This window comes from Oncorhynchus clarkii, chromosome 19 (genome assembly GCF_045791955.1).
Source record: "Oncorhynchus clarkii lewisi isolate Uvic-CL-2024 chromosome 19, UVic_Ocla_1.0, whole genome shotgun sequence".
Classification (NCBI taxonomy): domain Eukaryota; kingdom Metazoa; phylum Chordata; class Actinopteri; order Salmoniformes; family Salmonidae; genus Oncorhynchus; species Oncorhynchus clarkii.
In genome coordinates this window covers 48,477,235-48,494,597 of record NC_092165.1, presented here as the reverse complement: position 1 = coordinate 48,494,597, position 17,363 = coordinate 48,477,235, and the positions used below count along the sequence as shown (strand labels likewise).

The window sequence follows — 17,363 nt, the reverse complement described above, 5'->3', positions numbered from 1 at the left end:
TGTGTCTATCTGTCTCCCTCTCACTGTCTGTATGTATGTCTGTGTCTATCTGTCTCCCTCACTGTCTGTATGTATGTCTGTGTCTATCTGTCTCCCTCTCACTGTCTGTATGTACGTCTGTGTCTATCTGTCTCCCTCACTGTCTGTATGTATGTCTGTGTCTATCTGTCTCCCTCTCACTGTCTGTATGTATGTCTGTGTCTGTCTCCCACTTACTGTCTGTATGTATGTCTGTGTCTATCTGTCTCCCTCTCACTGTCTGTATGTATGTCTGTGTCTATCTGTCTCCCTCTCACTGTCTGTATGTATGTCTGTGTCTATCTGTCTCCCTCTCACTGTCTGTATGTCTGTCTGTGTCTATCTGTCTCCCTCTCACTGTCTGTATGTATGTCTGTGTCTATCTGTCTCCCTCTCACTGTCTGTATGTATGTCTGTGTCTGTCTGTCTCCCTCTCACTGTCTGTATGTATGTCTGTGTCTATCTGTCTCCCTCTCACTGTCTGTCTGTGTCTATCTGTCTCCCTCTCACTGTCTGTATGTCTGTCTGTGTCTATCTGCCTCCCTCTCACTGTCTGTATGTCTGTCTGTCTGTGTCTATCTGTCTTCCTCTCACTGTATGTGTATATCTGTCTCCCTCTCACTGTCTGTATGTCTGTCTGTGTCTATCTGTCTCCCTCTCACTGTCTGTCTGTCTGTCTGTCTGTCTGTCTGTCTGTGTCTATCTGTCTCCCTCTCACTGTATGTGTCTATCTGTCTCCCTCTCACTGTCTGTATGTCTGTCTGTGTCTATCTGTCTCCCTCTCACTGTCTGTATGTCTGTCTGTGTCTATCTGTCTCCCTCTCACTGTCTGTATGTCTGTCTGTGTCTATCTGTCTCCCTCTCACTGTCTGTATGTCTGTCTGTCTGTCTGTGTCTATCTGTCTCCCTCTCAATGTCTGTGTCTATCTGTCTCCCTCTCACTGTCTGTATGTCTGTCTGTCTGTGTCTATCTGTCTCCCTCTCACTGTCTGTCTGTCTGTCTGTCTGTCTGTCTGTCTGTCTGTCTGTATGTCTGTCTGTCTGTGTCTATCTGTCTCCCTCTCACTGTATGTGTCTATCTGTCTCCCTCTCACTGTCTGTATGTCTGTCTGTGTCTATCTGTCTCCCTCTCACTGTCTGTATGTCTGTCTGTGTCTATCTGTCTCCCTCTCACTGTCTGTCTGTCTGTCTGTCTGTCTGTCTGTCTGTCTGTGTCTATCTGTCTCCCTCTCAATGTCTGTGTCTATCTGTCTCCCTCTCACTGTCTGTATGTCTGTCTGTGTCTATCTGTCTCCCTCTCACTGTCTGTCTGTCTGTCTGTCTGTATGTCTGTCTGTCTGTGTCTATCTGTCTCCCTCTCACTGTATGTGTCTATCTGTCTCCCTCTCACTGTCTGTATGTCTGTCTGTGTCTATCTGTCTCCCTCTCACTGTCTGTATGTCTGTCTGTGTCTATCTGTCTCCCTCTCACTGTCTGTATGTCTGTCTGTGTCTATCTGTCTCCCTCTCACTGTCTGTCTGTCTGTCTGTCTGTGTCTATCTGTCTCCCTCTCAATGTCTGTGTCTATCTGTCTCCCTCTCACTGTCTGTATGTCTGTCTGTCTGTGTCTATCTGTCTCCCTCTCACTGTCTGTATGTCTGTCTGTCTGTGTCTATCTGTCTCCCTCTCACTGTATGTGTATATCTGTCTCCCTCTCACTGTCTGTATGTCTGTCTGTGTCTATCTGTCTCCCTCTCACTGTCTGTCTGTCTGTCTGTCTGTCTGTCTGTCTGTCTGTCTGTATGTCTGTCTATCTGTCTCCCTCTCACTGTATGTGTCTATCTGTCTCCCTCTCACTGTCTGTATGTCTGTCTGTGTCTATCTGTCTCCCTCTCACTGTCTGTATGTCTGTCTGTGTCTATCTGTCTCCCTCTCACTGTCTGTCTGTCTCTATCTGTCTCTCTCTCCCTCTGTCTGTGTCTGTCTGTCTCTCTCTCCCTCTGTCTGTGTCTGTCTGTCTCTCTTTCCGTCCGTCCGTCCGTCCGCCTACTCTCTCTCTCTCTCTCTCTCTCTCTCTCTCTCTCTCTCTCTCTCCCCCCACTCCCTCTCTCTCTCTCCTCCACTCTCCCTCTCTCACTGTCTCAACACAGACTTGGAGCATCTCAATAGATCCCCACTGAGTGATTGTCTTAGTCAACTGAACACACACAGGTTCTCTATACACATACTGTACACACCAAGCACAATCAGGCCCATTCACACATGAATACACACCCACTGCAGATGAGTGCAAATAAGCCCAGTGACAGCCTATACAATTAGCCTGAGGAGAGAGACAGTGTGAGAGAGGGTGTCGCAGTGCCTTCTCTCCCTCTATAATTCCTTCTCTCGGGTAATGAATTGATGGGTTGGAAGGTGATAGGAATACTAGTTTGATGAGGGGAGGGGTAGTTGGATATAGAGAGAGGACAGAAAAGGGAGGGCTGCTATATTTGTACTCCCATGCATTTGGGGTGTGTTATGGTCAACGGTATTTTTGTACAGCGGAATATCAAATTAATTAATTAATTGTCCCGAAAGCTACCTGCGTAAATGAGTCAGAAATGACTGAAATTAAACCAATTTGTCCTCTTGTGTGTTGCAGAATCTCTTCAGCTGTGGAGGTCTCGTCTGAGTCGGGTCATGTACTCCATGGCTAACTGTCTGCTCATGATGAAGGTGTGTGTGGTGTGTGTGCATGCACAGGTGTGTGTGAGGGGGAGGCACTAACACTAAGGAGAGCTGCACAGAGCTACCATAGTCCCCTGTGTGTATGTACAGTGGGGCAAAAAAGTATTTAGTCAGCCACCAATTGTGCAAGTTCTCCCACTTAAAAAGATGAGAGAGGCCTGTAATTTTCATCATAGGTACACTTCAACTATGACAGACAAAATGAGTAGAAAAAAAATCCAGAAAATCACATTGAAGGATTTTTTATGAATTTATTTGCAAATTATGGTGGAAAATAAGTATTTGGTCAATAACAAAAGTTTATCTCAATACTTTGTTATATACCCTTTGTTGGCAATGACAGAGGTCAAACGTTTTCTGTAAGTCTTCACAAGGTTTTCACACACTGTTGCTGGTATTTTGGCCCATTCCTCCATGCAGATCTCCTCTAGAGCAGTGATGTTTTGGGGCTGTTGCTGGGCAACACAGACTTTCAACTCCCTCCAAAGATTTTCTATGGGGTTGAGATCTGGAGACTGGCTAGGCCACTCCAGGACCTTGTAATGCTTTTTACGAAGCCACTCCTTTGTTGCCCGGGCGGTGTGTTTGGGATCATTGTCATGCTGAAAGACCCAGCCACGTTTCATCTTCAATGCCCTTGCTGATGGAAGGAGGTTTTCACTCAAAATCTCACGATACATGGCCCCATTCATTCTTTCCTTTACACGGATCAGTCGTCCTGGTCCCTTTGCAGAAAAACAGCCCCAAAGCATGATGTTTCCACCCCCATGCTTCACAGTAGGTATGGTGTTCTTTGGATGCAACTCAGCATTCTTTGTCCTATTTTGGTTTCATCTGACCATATGGCATTCTCCCAATCTTCTTCTGGATCATCCAAATGCTCTCTAGCAAACTTCAGACGGGCCTGGACATGTACTGGCGAGATCTTGCGTGGAGCCCCAGATCGAAGGAGATTATCAGTGGTCTTGTATGTCTTCCATTTCCAAATAATTGCTCCCACAGATGATTTCTTCAAACCAAGCTGCTTACCTATTGCAGATTCAGTCTTCCCAGCCTGGTGCAGGTCTACAATTTTGTAGACCTTTTGTAATTTTGTGTCCTTTGACAGCTCTTTGGTCTAGGCCATAGTGGAGTTTGGAGTGTGACTGTTTGAGGTTGTGGACAGGTGTCTTTTATACTGATAACAAGTTCAAACAGGTGCCATTAATACAGGTAATGAGTGGAGGACAGAGGAGCCTCTTAAAGAAGAAGTTACAGGTCTGTGAGAGCCAGAAATCTTGCTTGTTTGTAGGTGACCAAATACATATTTTCCACCATAATTAGAAATCCTACAGTGTGATTTTCTGGATTTTTTTTCTCATTTTGTCTGTCATAGTAGAAGTGTACCTATGATGAAAGTTACAGGCCTCTCTCATCTTTTTAAGTGGGAGAACTTGCACAATTGGTGGCTGACTAAATACTTGTTTGCCCCACTGTCCATGCTTTAACACACACATTCATCGACATAGTTAGACACATTCTTACATGCCCACAGTCACAGATTCACACACATGCCTGTCCTGGGCTGTCAGGAAGCTAGTGGAGCAATTAGAAGAATGGATGATGACCAGCGAGAGACACGGACACACACAATGGCTAATAAGGGTTATTAGGTTTTAGCAGCGTTGTGTTGGTGCAGTGAGTGGGTGTGTTTGGAGATGTCTTGTCAGGTACGTGTGTGTGGATCAGTTCTCTTCATTCTACCTTCCCCTCAGTCCTGCTCTCTGTCTAGACACATGTGGACAGTGGAATAGCCAGGCAGATGCTAGCTAGAGCACGTCCTGCTCTCTGTCTAGACACATGTGGACAGTGGAATAGCCAGGCGGATGCTAGCTAAAGCATGTCCTGCTCTCTGTCTAGACACATGCGGACAGTGGAATAGCCAGGCGGATGCTAGCTAAAGCATGTCCTGCTCTCTGTCTAGACACATGTGGACAGTGGAATAGCCAGGCGGATGCTAGCTAAAGCACGTCCTGCTCTCTGACTAGACACATGTGGACAGTGGAATAACCAGGCGGATGCTAGCTAAAGCATGTCCTGCTCCAAGCCACTGTGTATCTATCCTGCCAGTTGATAACACCTTCAGTAGTATCATCACCCTCAGAGTCCAATGAAGAAACGGTGAAACACTAAACTATCATGCAACAAAACCACCATTCTGCTTGATGATCTGACTACCATGGACTGGAGTTTTACAGTAATTGATAGAGGCAGAACACTACCCGTCGAGGACCACACCGTGTCCGCCAAGCACAGGAGACATGATCATTTTGACAGGTTCTGTATCATCCTTTGATGAAGACTGCATTCATCACGTTTAATTGACTTCTATACTTTATACAGTACTAGAGAATCCTGTCTAATGATGTTGCTTGTTAGTGATTGTTGTGTGTAAGTGTTGTTTGTGTTGGTCTGAAGATGTATGATGGCAGACCACAGGCTTCCTAGAAGTATCCCATAGGATCACCCTGGCTGGATTCTTTGTTAGTGAGAGAAATAGAGGAAGCGAGGTAGAGGGAGAGTGTGTTCTGTCCGGGGGGACAATTGAAAGAGCCACAGTGCCATCAGCTGGTGATATTTATGTACACACAGACACCCACTGCACCAACTCACCACCCGACCTCTCTCCTATCCCCAGCTACATAGCAACCGTGTTCAGCAGTTCAGTCAGCATGTGAGCGATATGGTGTGGTAAAGAACAGCCATGGCAGGGGCACACTGTGACCAGGGACACCTTGCCCTGCTAATGGTCAATACACCTGATTTTATCCCCCCCCCCCCCTCTCTCTCTCTCTTGTCCTTCTCTCCCTCCCCTCTCTCTCCCCCATCTCTCTCTGTCTTTCTCACTCTCTCCTCCTCTCTCTCTCTCTCTCCCCCTCTCTCTCTTGTCTTTCTCTCTCTCCCCCTCTCTCTCTTGTCTTTCACTCCCTCCCCTCTCTCTCCCCCATCTCTCTCTCTCATCTTTCTCTCTCTCTCCCCCCTCTCTCTGTCTTTCTCACTTTCTCCTCCCTCTCTCTCTCGTCTTTCTCCCCCCTCTTGTCTTTCTCTCTCCAGGACTATGTTCTAGCTGTAGAGACATATCACTCCGTCATCCAGTAGGAGCCCCAGCAGAGAGTGCAGCTGCTGAGTGGGATAGGACGCATATTCCTGCAGGTGAACACGCCTCTCTTTGAACTACAACTACTTTTCTTCATCATAATGCCAATGTGTTTTTGGTTCCTCATCATAATGCCAATGTGTTTTTGGTTCCTCATCATAATGCCAATGTGTTTTTGGTTCCTCATCATAATGCCAATGTGTTTTTGGTTCCTCATCATAATGCCAATGTGTTTTTGGTTCCTCATCATAATGCCAATGTGTTTTTGGTTCCTCAACATAATGCCAATGTGTTTTTGGTTCCTCATCATAATGCCAATGTGTTTTTGGTTCCTCATCATAATGCCAATGTGTTTTTGGTTCCTCATCATAATGCCAATGTGTTTTTGGTTCCTCAACATAATGCCAATGTGTTTTTGGTTCCTCATCATAATGCCAATGTGTTTTTGGTTCCTCATCATAATGCCAATGTGTTTTTGGTTCCTCAACATAATGCCAATGTGTTTTTGGTTCCTCAACATAATGCCAATGTGTTTTTGGTTTCTCAACATAATGCCAATGTGTTTTTGGTTCCTCATCATAATGCCAATGTGTTTTTGGTTCCTCATCATAATGCCAATGTGTTTTTGGTTCCTCAACATAATGCCAATGTGTTTTTGGTTCCTCATCATAATGCCAATGTGTTTTTGGTTCCTCATCATAATGCCAATGTGTTTTTGGTTCCTCATCATAATGCCAATGTGTTTTTGGTTACTCAACATAATGCCAATGTGTTTTTGGTTCCTCATCATAATGCCAATGTGTTTTTATTTCCTCAACATAATGCCAATGTGTTTTTGGTTCCTCATCATAATGCCAATGTGTTTTTGGTTCCTCAACATAATGCCAATGTGTTTTTGGTTCCTCAACATAATGCCAATGTGTTTTTGGTTCCTCATCATAATGCCAATGTGTTTTTGGTTCCTCATCATAATGCCAATGTGTTTTTGGTTCCTCATCATAATGCCAATGTGTTTTTGGTTCCTCAACATAATGCCAATGTGTTTTTGGTTCCTCATCATAATGCCAATGTGTTTTTGGTTCCTCATCATAATGCCAATGTGTTTTTGGTTCCTCAACATAATGCCAATGTGTTTTTGGTTCCTCATCATAATGCCAATGTGTTTTTGGTTCCTCATCATAATGCCAATGTGTTTTTGGTTCCTCAACATAATGCCAATGTGTTTTTGGTTCCTCAACATAATGCCAATGTGTTTTTGGTTCCTCAACATAATGCCAATGTGTTTTTGGTTCCTCATCATAATGCCAATGTGTTTTTGGTTCCTCATCATAATGCCAATGTGTTTTTGGTTCCTCAACATAATGCCAATGTGTTTTTGGTTCCTCATCATAATGCCAATGTGTTTTTGGTTCCTCATCATAATGCCAATGTGTTTTTGGTTCCTCATCATAATGCCAATGTGTTTTTGGTTCCTCAACATAATGCCAATGTGTTTTTGGTTCCTCATCATAATGCCAATGTGTTTTTGGTTCCTCATCATAATGCCAATGTGTTTTTGGTTCCTCAACATAATGCCAATGTGTTTTTGGTTCCTCATCATAATGCCAATGTGTTTTTGGTTCCTCAACATAATGCCAATGTGTTTTTGGTTCCTCATCATAATGCCAATGTGTTTTTGGTTCCTCAACATAATGCCAATGTGTTTTTGGTTCCTCAACATAATGCCAATGTGTTTTTGGTTCCTCATCATAATGCCAATGTGTTTTTGGTTCCTCAACATAATGCCAATGTGTTTTTGGTTCCTCAACATAATGCCAATGTGTTTTTGGTTCCTCATCATAATGCCAATGTGTTTTTGGTTCCTCAACATAATGCCAATGTGTTTTTGGTTCCTCATCATAATGCCAATGTGTTTTTGGTTCCTCAACATAATGCCAATGTGTTTTTGGTTCCTCATCATAATGCCAATGTGTTTTTGGTTCCTCATCATAATGCCAATGTGTTTTTGGTTCCTCAACATAATGCCAATGTGTTTTTGGTTCCTCATCATAATGCCAATGTGTTTTTGGTTCCTCAACATAATGCCAATGTGTTTTTGGTTCCTCAACATAATGCCAATGTGTTTTTGGTTCCTCATCATAATGCCAATGTGTTTTTGGTTCCTCAACATAATGCCAATGTGTTTTTGGTTCCTCAACATAATGCCAATGTGTTTTTGGTTCCTCATCATAATGCCAATGTGTTTTTATTTCCTCAACATAATGCCAATGTGTTTTTGGTTCCTCATCATAATGCCAATGTGTTTTTGGTTCCTCAACATAATGCCAATGTGTTTTTGGTTCCTCAACATAATGCCAATGTGTTTTTGGTTCCTCATCATAATGCCAATGTGTTTTTGGTTCCTCATCATAATGCCAATGTGTTTTTGGTTCCTCATCATAATGCCAATGTGTTTTTGGTTCCTCAACATAATGCCAATGTGTTTTTGGTTCCTCATCATAATGCCAATGTGTTTTTGGTTCCTCATCATAATGCCAATGTGTTTTTGGTTCCTCAACATAATGCCAATGTGTTTTTGGTTCCTCATCATAATGCCAATGTGTTTTTGGTTCCTCATCATAATGCCAATGTGTTTTTGGTTCCTCAACATAATGCCAATGTGTTTTTGGTTCCTCAACATAATGCCAATGTGTTTTTGGTTTCTCAACATAATGCCAATGTGTTTTTGGTTCCTCATCATAATGCCAATGTGTTTTTGGTTCCTCATCATAATGCCAATGTGTTTTTGGTTCCTCAACATAATGCCAATGTGTTTTTGGTTCCTCATCATAATGCCAATGTGTTTTTGGTTCCTCATCATAATGCCAATGTGTTTTTGGTTCCTCATCATAATGCCAATGTGTTTTTGGTTCCTCAACATAATGCCAATGTGTTTTTGGTTCCTCATCATAATGCCAATGTGTTTTTGGTTCCTCAACATAATGCCAATGTGTTTTTGGTTCCTCATCATAATGCCAATGTGTTTTTGGTTCCTCAACATAATGCCAATGTGTTTTTGGTTCCTCAACATAATGCCAATGTGTTTTTGGTTCCTCATCATAATGCCAATGTGTTTTTGGTTCCTCAACATAATGCCAATGTGTTTTTGGTTCCTCAACATAATGCCAATGTGTTTTTGGTTCCTCATCATAATGCCAATGTGTTTTTGGTTCCTCAACATAATGCCAATGTGTTTTTGGTTCCTCATCATAATGCCAATGTGTTTTTGGTTCCTCAACATAATGCCAATGTGTTTTTGGTTCCTCATCATAATGCCAATGTGTTTTTGGTTCCTCATCATAATGCCAATGTGTTTTTGGTTCCTCAACATAATGCCAATGTGTTTTTGGTTCCTCATCATAATGCCAATGTGTTTTTGGTTCCTCAACATAATGCCAATGTGTTTTTGGTTCCTCAACATAATGCCAATGTGTTTTTGGTTCCTCATCATAATGCCAATGTGTTTTTGGTTCCTCAACATAATGCCAATGTGTTTTTGGTTCCTCAACATAATGCCAATGTGTTTTTGGTTCCTCATCATAATGCCAATGTGTTTTTGGTTCCTCATCATAATGCCAATGTGTTTTTGGTTCCTCAACATAATGCCAATGTGTTTTTGGTTCCTCATCATAATGCCAATGTGTTTTTGGTTCCTCAACATAATGCCAATGTGTTTTTGGTTCCTCATCATAATGCCAATGTGTTTTTGGTTCCTCAACATAATGCCAGTGTGTTTTTGGTTCCTCAACATAATGCCAATGTGTTTTTGGTTCCTCGTCATAATGCCAATGTGTTTTTGGTTCCTCATCATAATGCCAATGTGTTTTTGGTTCCTCAACATAATGCCAATGTGTTTTTGGTTCCTCATCATAATGCCAATGTGTTTTTGGTTCCTCAACATAATGCCAATGTGTTTTTGGTTCCTCAACATAATGCCAATGTGTTTTTGGTTCCTCAACATAATGCCAATGTGTTTTTGGTTCCTCATCATAATGCCAATGTGTTTTTGGTTCCTCATCATAATGCCAATGTGTTTTTGGTTCCTCAACATAATGCCAATGTGTTTTTGGTTCCTCAACATAATGCCAATGTGTTTTTGGTTTCTCAACATAATGCCAATGTGTTTTTGGTTCCTCATCATAATGCCAATGTGTTTTTGGTTCCTCATCATAATGCCAATGTGTTTTTGGTTCCTCAACATAATGCCAATGTGTTTTTGGTTCCTCATCATAATGCCAATGTGTTTTTGGTTCCTCATCATAATGCCAATGTGTTTTTGGTTCCTCATCATAATGCCAATGTGTTTTTGGTTCCTCAACATAATGCCAATGTGTTTTTGGTTCCTCATCATAATGCCAATGTGTTTTTGGTTCCTCAACATAATGCCAATGTGTTTTTGGTTCCTCATCATAATGCCAATGTGTTTTTGGTTCCTCAACATAATGCCAATGTGTTTTTGGTTCCTCAACATAATGCCAATGTGTTTTTGGTTCCTCATCATAATGCCAATGTGTTTTTGGTTCCTCAACATAATGCCAATGTGTTTTTGGTTCCTCAACATAATGCCAATGTGTTTTTGGTTCCTCATCATAATGCCAATGTGTTTTTGGTTCCTCATCATAATGCCAATGTGTTTTTGGTTCCTCAACATAATGCCAATGTGTTTTTGGTTCCTCATCATAATGCCAATGTGTTTTTGGTTCCTCAACATAATGCCAATGTGTTTTTGGTTCCTCATCATAATGCCAATGTGTTTTTGGTTCCTCAACATAATGCCAGTGTGTTTTTGGTTCCTCAACATAATGCCAATGTGTTTTTGGTTCCTCATCATAATGCCAATGTGTTTTTGGTTCCTCATCATAATGCCAATGTGTTTTTGGTTCCTCAACATAATGCCAATGTGTTTTTGGTTCCTCATCATAATGCCAATGTGTTTTTGGTTCCTCAACATAATGCCAATGTGTTTTTGGTTCCTCATCATAATGCCAATGTGTTTTTGGTTCCTCAACATAATGCCAGTGTGTTTTTGGTTCCTCATCATAATGCCAATGTGTTTTTGGTTCCTTAACATAATGCCAATGTGTTTTTGGTTCCTCAACATAATGCCAATGTGTTTTTGGTTCCTCATCATAATGCCAATGTGTTTTTGGTTCCTCAACATAATGCCAGTGTGTTTTTGGTTCCTCAACATAATGCCAATGTGTTTTTGGTTCCTCATCATAATGCCAATGTGTTTTTGGTTCCTTAACATAATGCCAATGTGTTTTTGGTTCCTCAACATAATGCCAATGTGTTTTTGGTTCCTTAACATAATGCCAATGTGTTTTTGGTTCCTTAACATAATGCCAATGTGTTTTTGGTTCCTCAACATAATGCCAATGTGTTTTTGGTTTCTCAACATAATGCCAATGTGTTTTTGGTTCCTTAACATAATGCCAATGTGTTTTTGGTTCCTCAACATAATGCCAATGTGTTTTTGGTTCCTCATCATAATGCCAATGTGTTTTTGGTTCCTTAACATAATGCCAATGTGTTTTTGGTTCCTCATCATAATGCCAATGTGTTTTTGGTTCCTCAACATAATGCCAATGTGTTTTTGGTTCCTCATCATAATGCCAATGTGTTTTTGGTTCCTTAACATAATGCCAATGTGTTTTTGGTTCCTCAACATAATGCCAATGTGTTTTTGGTTCCTCATCATAATGCCAATGTGTTTTTGGTTCCTCATCATAATGCCAATGTGTTTTTGGTTCCTTAACATAATGCCAATGTGTTTTTGGTTCCTCAACATAATGCCAATGTGTTTTTGGTTCCTTAACATAATGCCAATGTGTTTTTGGTTCCTCAACATAATGCCAATGTGTTTTTGGTTCCTTAACATAATGCCAATGTGTTTTTGGTTCCTCAACATAATGTCAATGTGTTTTTGGTTCCTCAACATAATGCCAATGTGTTTTTGGTTTCTCAACATAATGCCAATGTGTTTTTGGTTCCTTAACATAATGCCAATGTGTTTTTGGTTCCTCAACATAATGCCAATGTGTTTTTGGTTCCTCATCATAATGCCAATGTGTTTTTGGTTCCTTAACATAATGCCAATGTGTTTTTGGTTCCTCATCATAATGCCAATGTGTTTTTGGTTCCTCAACATAATGCCAATGTGTTTTTGGTTCCTCATCATAATGCCAATGTGTTTTTGGTTCCTTAACATAATGCCAATGTGTTTTTGGTTCCTCAACATAATGCCAATGTGTTTTTGGTTCCTCATCATAATGCCAATGTGTTTTTGGTTCCTCCTCATAATGCCAATGTGTTTTTGGTTCCTCAACATAATGCCAGTGTGTTTTTGGTTTCTCAACATAATGCCAATGTGTTGTTGGTTCCTCAACATAATGCCAATGTGTTTTTGGTTCCTCATCATAATGCCAATGTGTTTTTGGTTCCTCAACATAATGCCAGTGTGTTTTTGGTTTCTCAACATAATGCCAATGTGTTTTTGGTTCCTCAACATAATGCCAATGTGTTTTTGGTTCCTCATCATAATGCCTATGTGTTTTTGGTTTCTCAACATAATGCCAATGTGTTTTTGGTTCCTCAACATAATGCCAATGTGTTTTTGGTTCCTCATCATAATGCCAATGTGTTTTTGGTTCCTCAACATAATGCCAATGTGTTTTTGGTTCCTCATCATAATGCCAATGTGTTTTTGGTTCCTCAACATAATGCCAATGTGTTTTTGGTTCCTCAACATAATGCCAATGTGTTTTTGGTTCCTCATCATAATGCCAATGTGTTTTTGGTTTCTCAACATAATGCCAATGTGTTTTTGGTTCCTCATCATAATGCCAATGTGTTTTTGGTTCCTCAACATAATGGCAATGTGTTTTTGGTTCCTCAACATAATGCCAATGTGTTTTTGGTTGCTCATCATAATGCCAATGTGTTTTTGGTTGCTCAACATAATGCCAATGTGTTTTTGGTTCCTCAACATAATGCCAATGTGTTTTTGGTTCCTCAACATAATGCCAATGTGTTTTTGGTTCCTCATCATAATGCCAATGTGTTTTTGGTTCCTTAACATAATGCCACTGTGTTTTTGGTTCCTCATCATAATGCCAATGTGTTTTTGGTTCCTCATCATAATGCCAATGTGTTTTTGGTTCCTCAACATAATGCCAATGTGTTTTTGTTTGAATGATTATTTTGGACCAGATTGGAGACATTAAAACAGCAGTATTTCCTAGATGTGGAGAAAGCCTCTCTGGAGAAGGGAACTGGACCTACTGACACGTGTGTTGATGAACAGGTACGAATGAGTGGAAATAATTACTTCTGAGATGAATTTATCTGTAATTCTGTCAGACTTCTCTCACAATTCTAGTATGTGAGTTGGAACAGGGGGTCACACTTGTGTATTTGCCACTTTGTGATGCTTTGTTAGGAGACACAACAGTGCCATTCACACTGTGTTGATTGACATTTCTGTTAATTCCTGTCACATGGCCGATTGTCACATCTTCACACAGAATCACTGAAGTAACCCAGCTGACTTGTGTGTGGGTTTCAGGTCCTTCGTCTACCTCAGTCAGAACAACTACTCAGAGGCACTCTCCCCCTTCAAAGAGGTCCTGAAGATCGACCCCAAAAACCCTGTGGTAGGCGATCACGCAATCTACAACAGTTTATGACAGCTATAATTGATTAACTTACTCATACATTTTCTAGGATACATCAGAAGTTGTACATTCTTAGAGACTGTAAATGAATGCACTCTATTTTGAAACCGATCTCTCCCCTTAGCTGTACGGCATATCCCTCTCTCCTCAGGCAAGAAAAGAGCATCCCTCTCTTCTCCTAAGGCAATAACCATGTCTTATCCCCTCTCTCCCTAGATAAATAACATCTGTCTTATCTCTCCTCTCTGCAGGGCCCTTCTCCCTCAGGCAAATTAATCTTTACTCTCCCCTCTCTACGTGCAATTAACTCATTTCTGCATTCTCCCCTCTCTATGCAGACATACAGTGGGGCAAAAAAGTATTTAGTCAGCCACCAATTGTGCAAGTTCTCCCACTTAAAAAGATGAGAGAGGCCTGTAATTTTCATCATAGGTACACTTCAACTATGACAGACAAAATGAGTAGAAAAAAAATCCAGAAAATCACATTGAAGGATTTTTTATGAATTCATTTGCAAATTATGGTGGAAAATAAGTATTTGGTCAATAACAAAAGTTTATCTCAATACTTTGTTATATACCCTTTGTTGGCAACGTTTTCTGTAAGTCTTCACAAGGTTTTCACACACTGTTGCTGAGCCTCTTAAAGAAGAAGTTACAGGTCTGTGAGAGTCAGAAATCTTGCTTGTTTGTAGGTGACCAAATACATATTTTCCACCATAATTAGAAATCCTACAGTGTGATTTTCTGGATTTTTTTTCTCATTTTGTCTGTCATAGTAGAAGTGTACCTATGATGAAAGTTACAGGCCTCTCTCATCTTTTTAAGTGGGAGAACTTGCACAATTGGTGGCTGACTAAGAAACAGGCCCTGCTGGAGTCGTCCCGCTCCACCCAGAAGAAACAGGCCCTGCTGGAGTCGTCCCGCTCCACCCAGAAGAAACAGGCCCTGCTGGAGTCGGCCCGCTCCACCCAGAAGAAACAGGCCCTGCTGGAGTCGTCCCGCTCCACCCAGAAGAAACAGGCCTTGCTGGAGTCGTCCCTCTCCACCCAGAAGAAACAGGCCCTGCTGGAGTCATCCCGCTCCACCCAGAAGAAACAGGCCCTGCTGGAGTCGTCCTGCTCCACCCAGATGAAACAGGCCCTGCTGGAGTCGTCCCGCTCCACCCAGAAGAAACAGGCCCTGCTGGAGTCGTCCCGCTCCACCCAGAAGAAACAGGCCCTGCTGGAGTCGTCCCTCTCCACCCAGAAGAAACAGGCCCTGCTGGAGTTGTCCCGCTCCACCCAGAAGAAACAGGCCCTGCTGGAGTCGTCCCGCTCCACCCAGAAGAAACAGGCCCTGCTGGAGTCGGCCCGCTCCACCCAGAAGAAACAGGCCCTGCTGGAATCGGCCCGCTCCACCCAGAAGAAACAGGCCCTGCTGGAGTCGTCCCGCTCCACCCAGATGAAACAGGCCCTGCTGGAGTCGTCCCGCTCCACCCAGAAGAAACAGGCCCTGCTGGAGTAGTCCCGCTCCACCCAGAAGAAACAGGCCCTGCTGGAGTCATCCGTCTCCACCCAGAAGAAACAGGCCCTGCTGGAGTCGTCCCGCTCCACCCAGAAGAAACAGGCCCTGCTGGAGTCGTCCCGCTCCACCCAGAAGAAACAGGCCCTGCTGGAGTAGTCCCGCTCCACCCAGAAGAAACAGGCCCTGCTGGAGTCGTCCCGCTCCACCCAGAAGAAACAGGCCCTGCTGGAGTCGGCCCGCTCCACCCAGAAGAAACAGGCCCTGCTGGAGTCGTCCCGCTCCACCCAGATGAAACAGGCCCTGCTGGAGTCGTCCCGCTCCACCCAGAAGAAACAGGCCCTGCTGGAGTCGTCCCGCTCCACCCAGAAGAAACAGGCCCTGCTGGAGTCGTCCCTCTCCACCCAGAAGAAACAGGCCCTGCTGGAGTCGTCCCGCTCCACCCAGAAGAAACAGGTCCTGCTGGAGTCGTGCCGCTCCACCCAGAAGAAACAGGCCCTGCTGGAGTCGGCCCGCTCCACCCAGAAGAAACAGGCCCTGCTGGAGTCGGCCCGCTCCACCCAGAAGAAACAGGCCCTGCTGGAGTCGTCCCGCTCCACCCAGATGAAACAGGCCCTGCTGGAGTCGTCCCGCTCCACCCAGAAGAAACAGGCCCTGCTGGAGTCGTCCCGCTCCACCCAGAAGAAACAGGCCCTGCTGGAGTCGTCCTGCTCCACCCAGAAGAAACAGGCCCTGCTGGAGTCATCCGTCTCCACCCAGAAGAAACAGGCCCTGCTGGAGTCGTCCCGCTCCACCCAGAAGAAACAGGCCCTGCTGGAGTCATCCGTCTCCACCCAGAAGAAACGGGCCCTGCTGGAGTCGTCCCGCTCCACCCAGAAGAAAGAGGCCCTGCTGGTGTCGTCCCGCTCCACCCAGAAGAAACAGGCCCTGCTGGAGTCGGCCCGCTCCACCCAGAAGAAACAGGCCCTGCTGGAGTCGGCCCGCTCCACCCAGAAGAAACAGGCCCTGCTGGAGTCGGCCCGCTCCACCCAGAAGAAACAGGCCTTGCTGGTGTCGTCCCGCTCCACCCAGATGAAACAGGCCCTGCTGGAGTCGTCCCGCTCCACCCAGAAGAAACAGGCCCTGCTGGAGTTGTCCCGCTCCACCCAGATGAAACAGGCCCTGCTGGAGTTGGCCCGCTCCACCCAGAAGAAACAGGCCCTGCTGGAGTCGTCCCGCTCCACCCAGAAGAAACAGGCCCTGCTGGAGTCGTCCCGCTCCACCCAGAAGAAACAGGCCCTGCTGGAGTCAGTGGTCTGCGGAGAGGGAGACTGCTTCAACACACAGTGCCTCAAACTGGTTTAGAGGGAACCAGGGAGGTATGGGACCCCTGTAGGTCACTATTAAGATTGGAACAAAACAATTGCCAGCACAGGGGCCCATCAGGAGGATAGTCCTAGTCTTGAGTTTCATAAGACTCCACTAAACAACATAGCCATTACCCTGCCTGTACTCCAAAGCAGGAACACAAACTGTCCCTTCAGTTCAGGCAAATCCACTTGCCACGTTATAGTAGTAGATGCAAATGAAATGATTGTGTGACTGATAGGATATGTATGTGAATATATACAGAAGTGGGGGCTGCTGAGGGGAGGACGGCTCATAATAATGTCTGGAATGGAGTCAATGGAAAGGCATCATCCACATGGAAACCACGTCGTTGATGTGTTTGATACCATTCCATTGAACTCATTCCAGACATTATTATGAGCCGTCCTCCCCTCAGCAGCCTCCACTGACATACAGTACAAGGTTTTTAGACGAGGGAGAAGTTTCACATTCCTGTGTGATTAAGACCGGAGTACATCATCAACCTGAAATCATGTTACTTCCCCCCAGATCTGTGACTTCGTCCCGTAAAATCAACCACGGCTCTTCTGTACCTTTTCAATTGAGTGTGACTTGGCTCAGGATACACCCCTCTCCACAAAACAAAAGTAAAATAGATATGTAATCATTTAAAACTGTACATATTATTAGTAGGGAAATGTACAACTTGTAAAAATGATTCTTGAATAAAATGATTTAATGTATTTAATTGAATTATTCTAATGATCTCTGTATCACTGTTTGTTTACATGTTTAAATGACTATTGTTTATCCAAATAAAAAATAAAATAAGTGCATCATGTGGAGAAATGACAAACAACAAATTGCAGGAATCTGGAAATACAATTGAAATGTGGTACATATGTGGTACATAGACACTGTTGGTGAAAAGTGACAGACTAGCTAATGGGATGT

The 17,363-nt window shown here is 43.4% G+C and overlaps 1 protein-coding gene and 1 pseudogene across 1 annotated transcript; both read left to right on the top strand.

The window, feature by feature from the left end:
* Positions 1 to 14,068, top strand: part of LOC139374508 (trafficking protein particle complex subunit 12-like) — a 37,599-nt pseudogene extending 23,531 nt beyond the window's left edge.
* Positions 14,069 to 14,372: 304 nt separating this feature from the next.
* Positions 14,373 to 16,424, top strand: LOC139374507 (rootletin-like). The gene is made up of 2 exons (XM_071115510.1): positions 14,373 to 15,068; positions 15,255 to 16,424. Exons 1-2 carry the CDS (start codon positions 14,373 to 14,375, stop codon positions 16,422 to 16,424), a joined length of 1,866 nt encoding a protein of 621 aa, XP_070971611.1.
* The last annotated feature ends 939 nt before the right edge of the window (positions 16,425 to 17,363 follow it).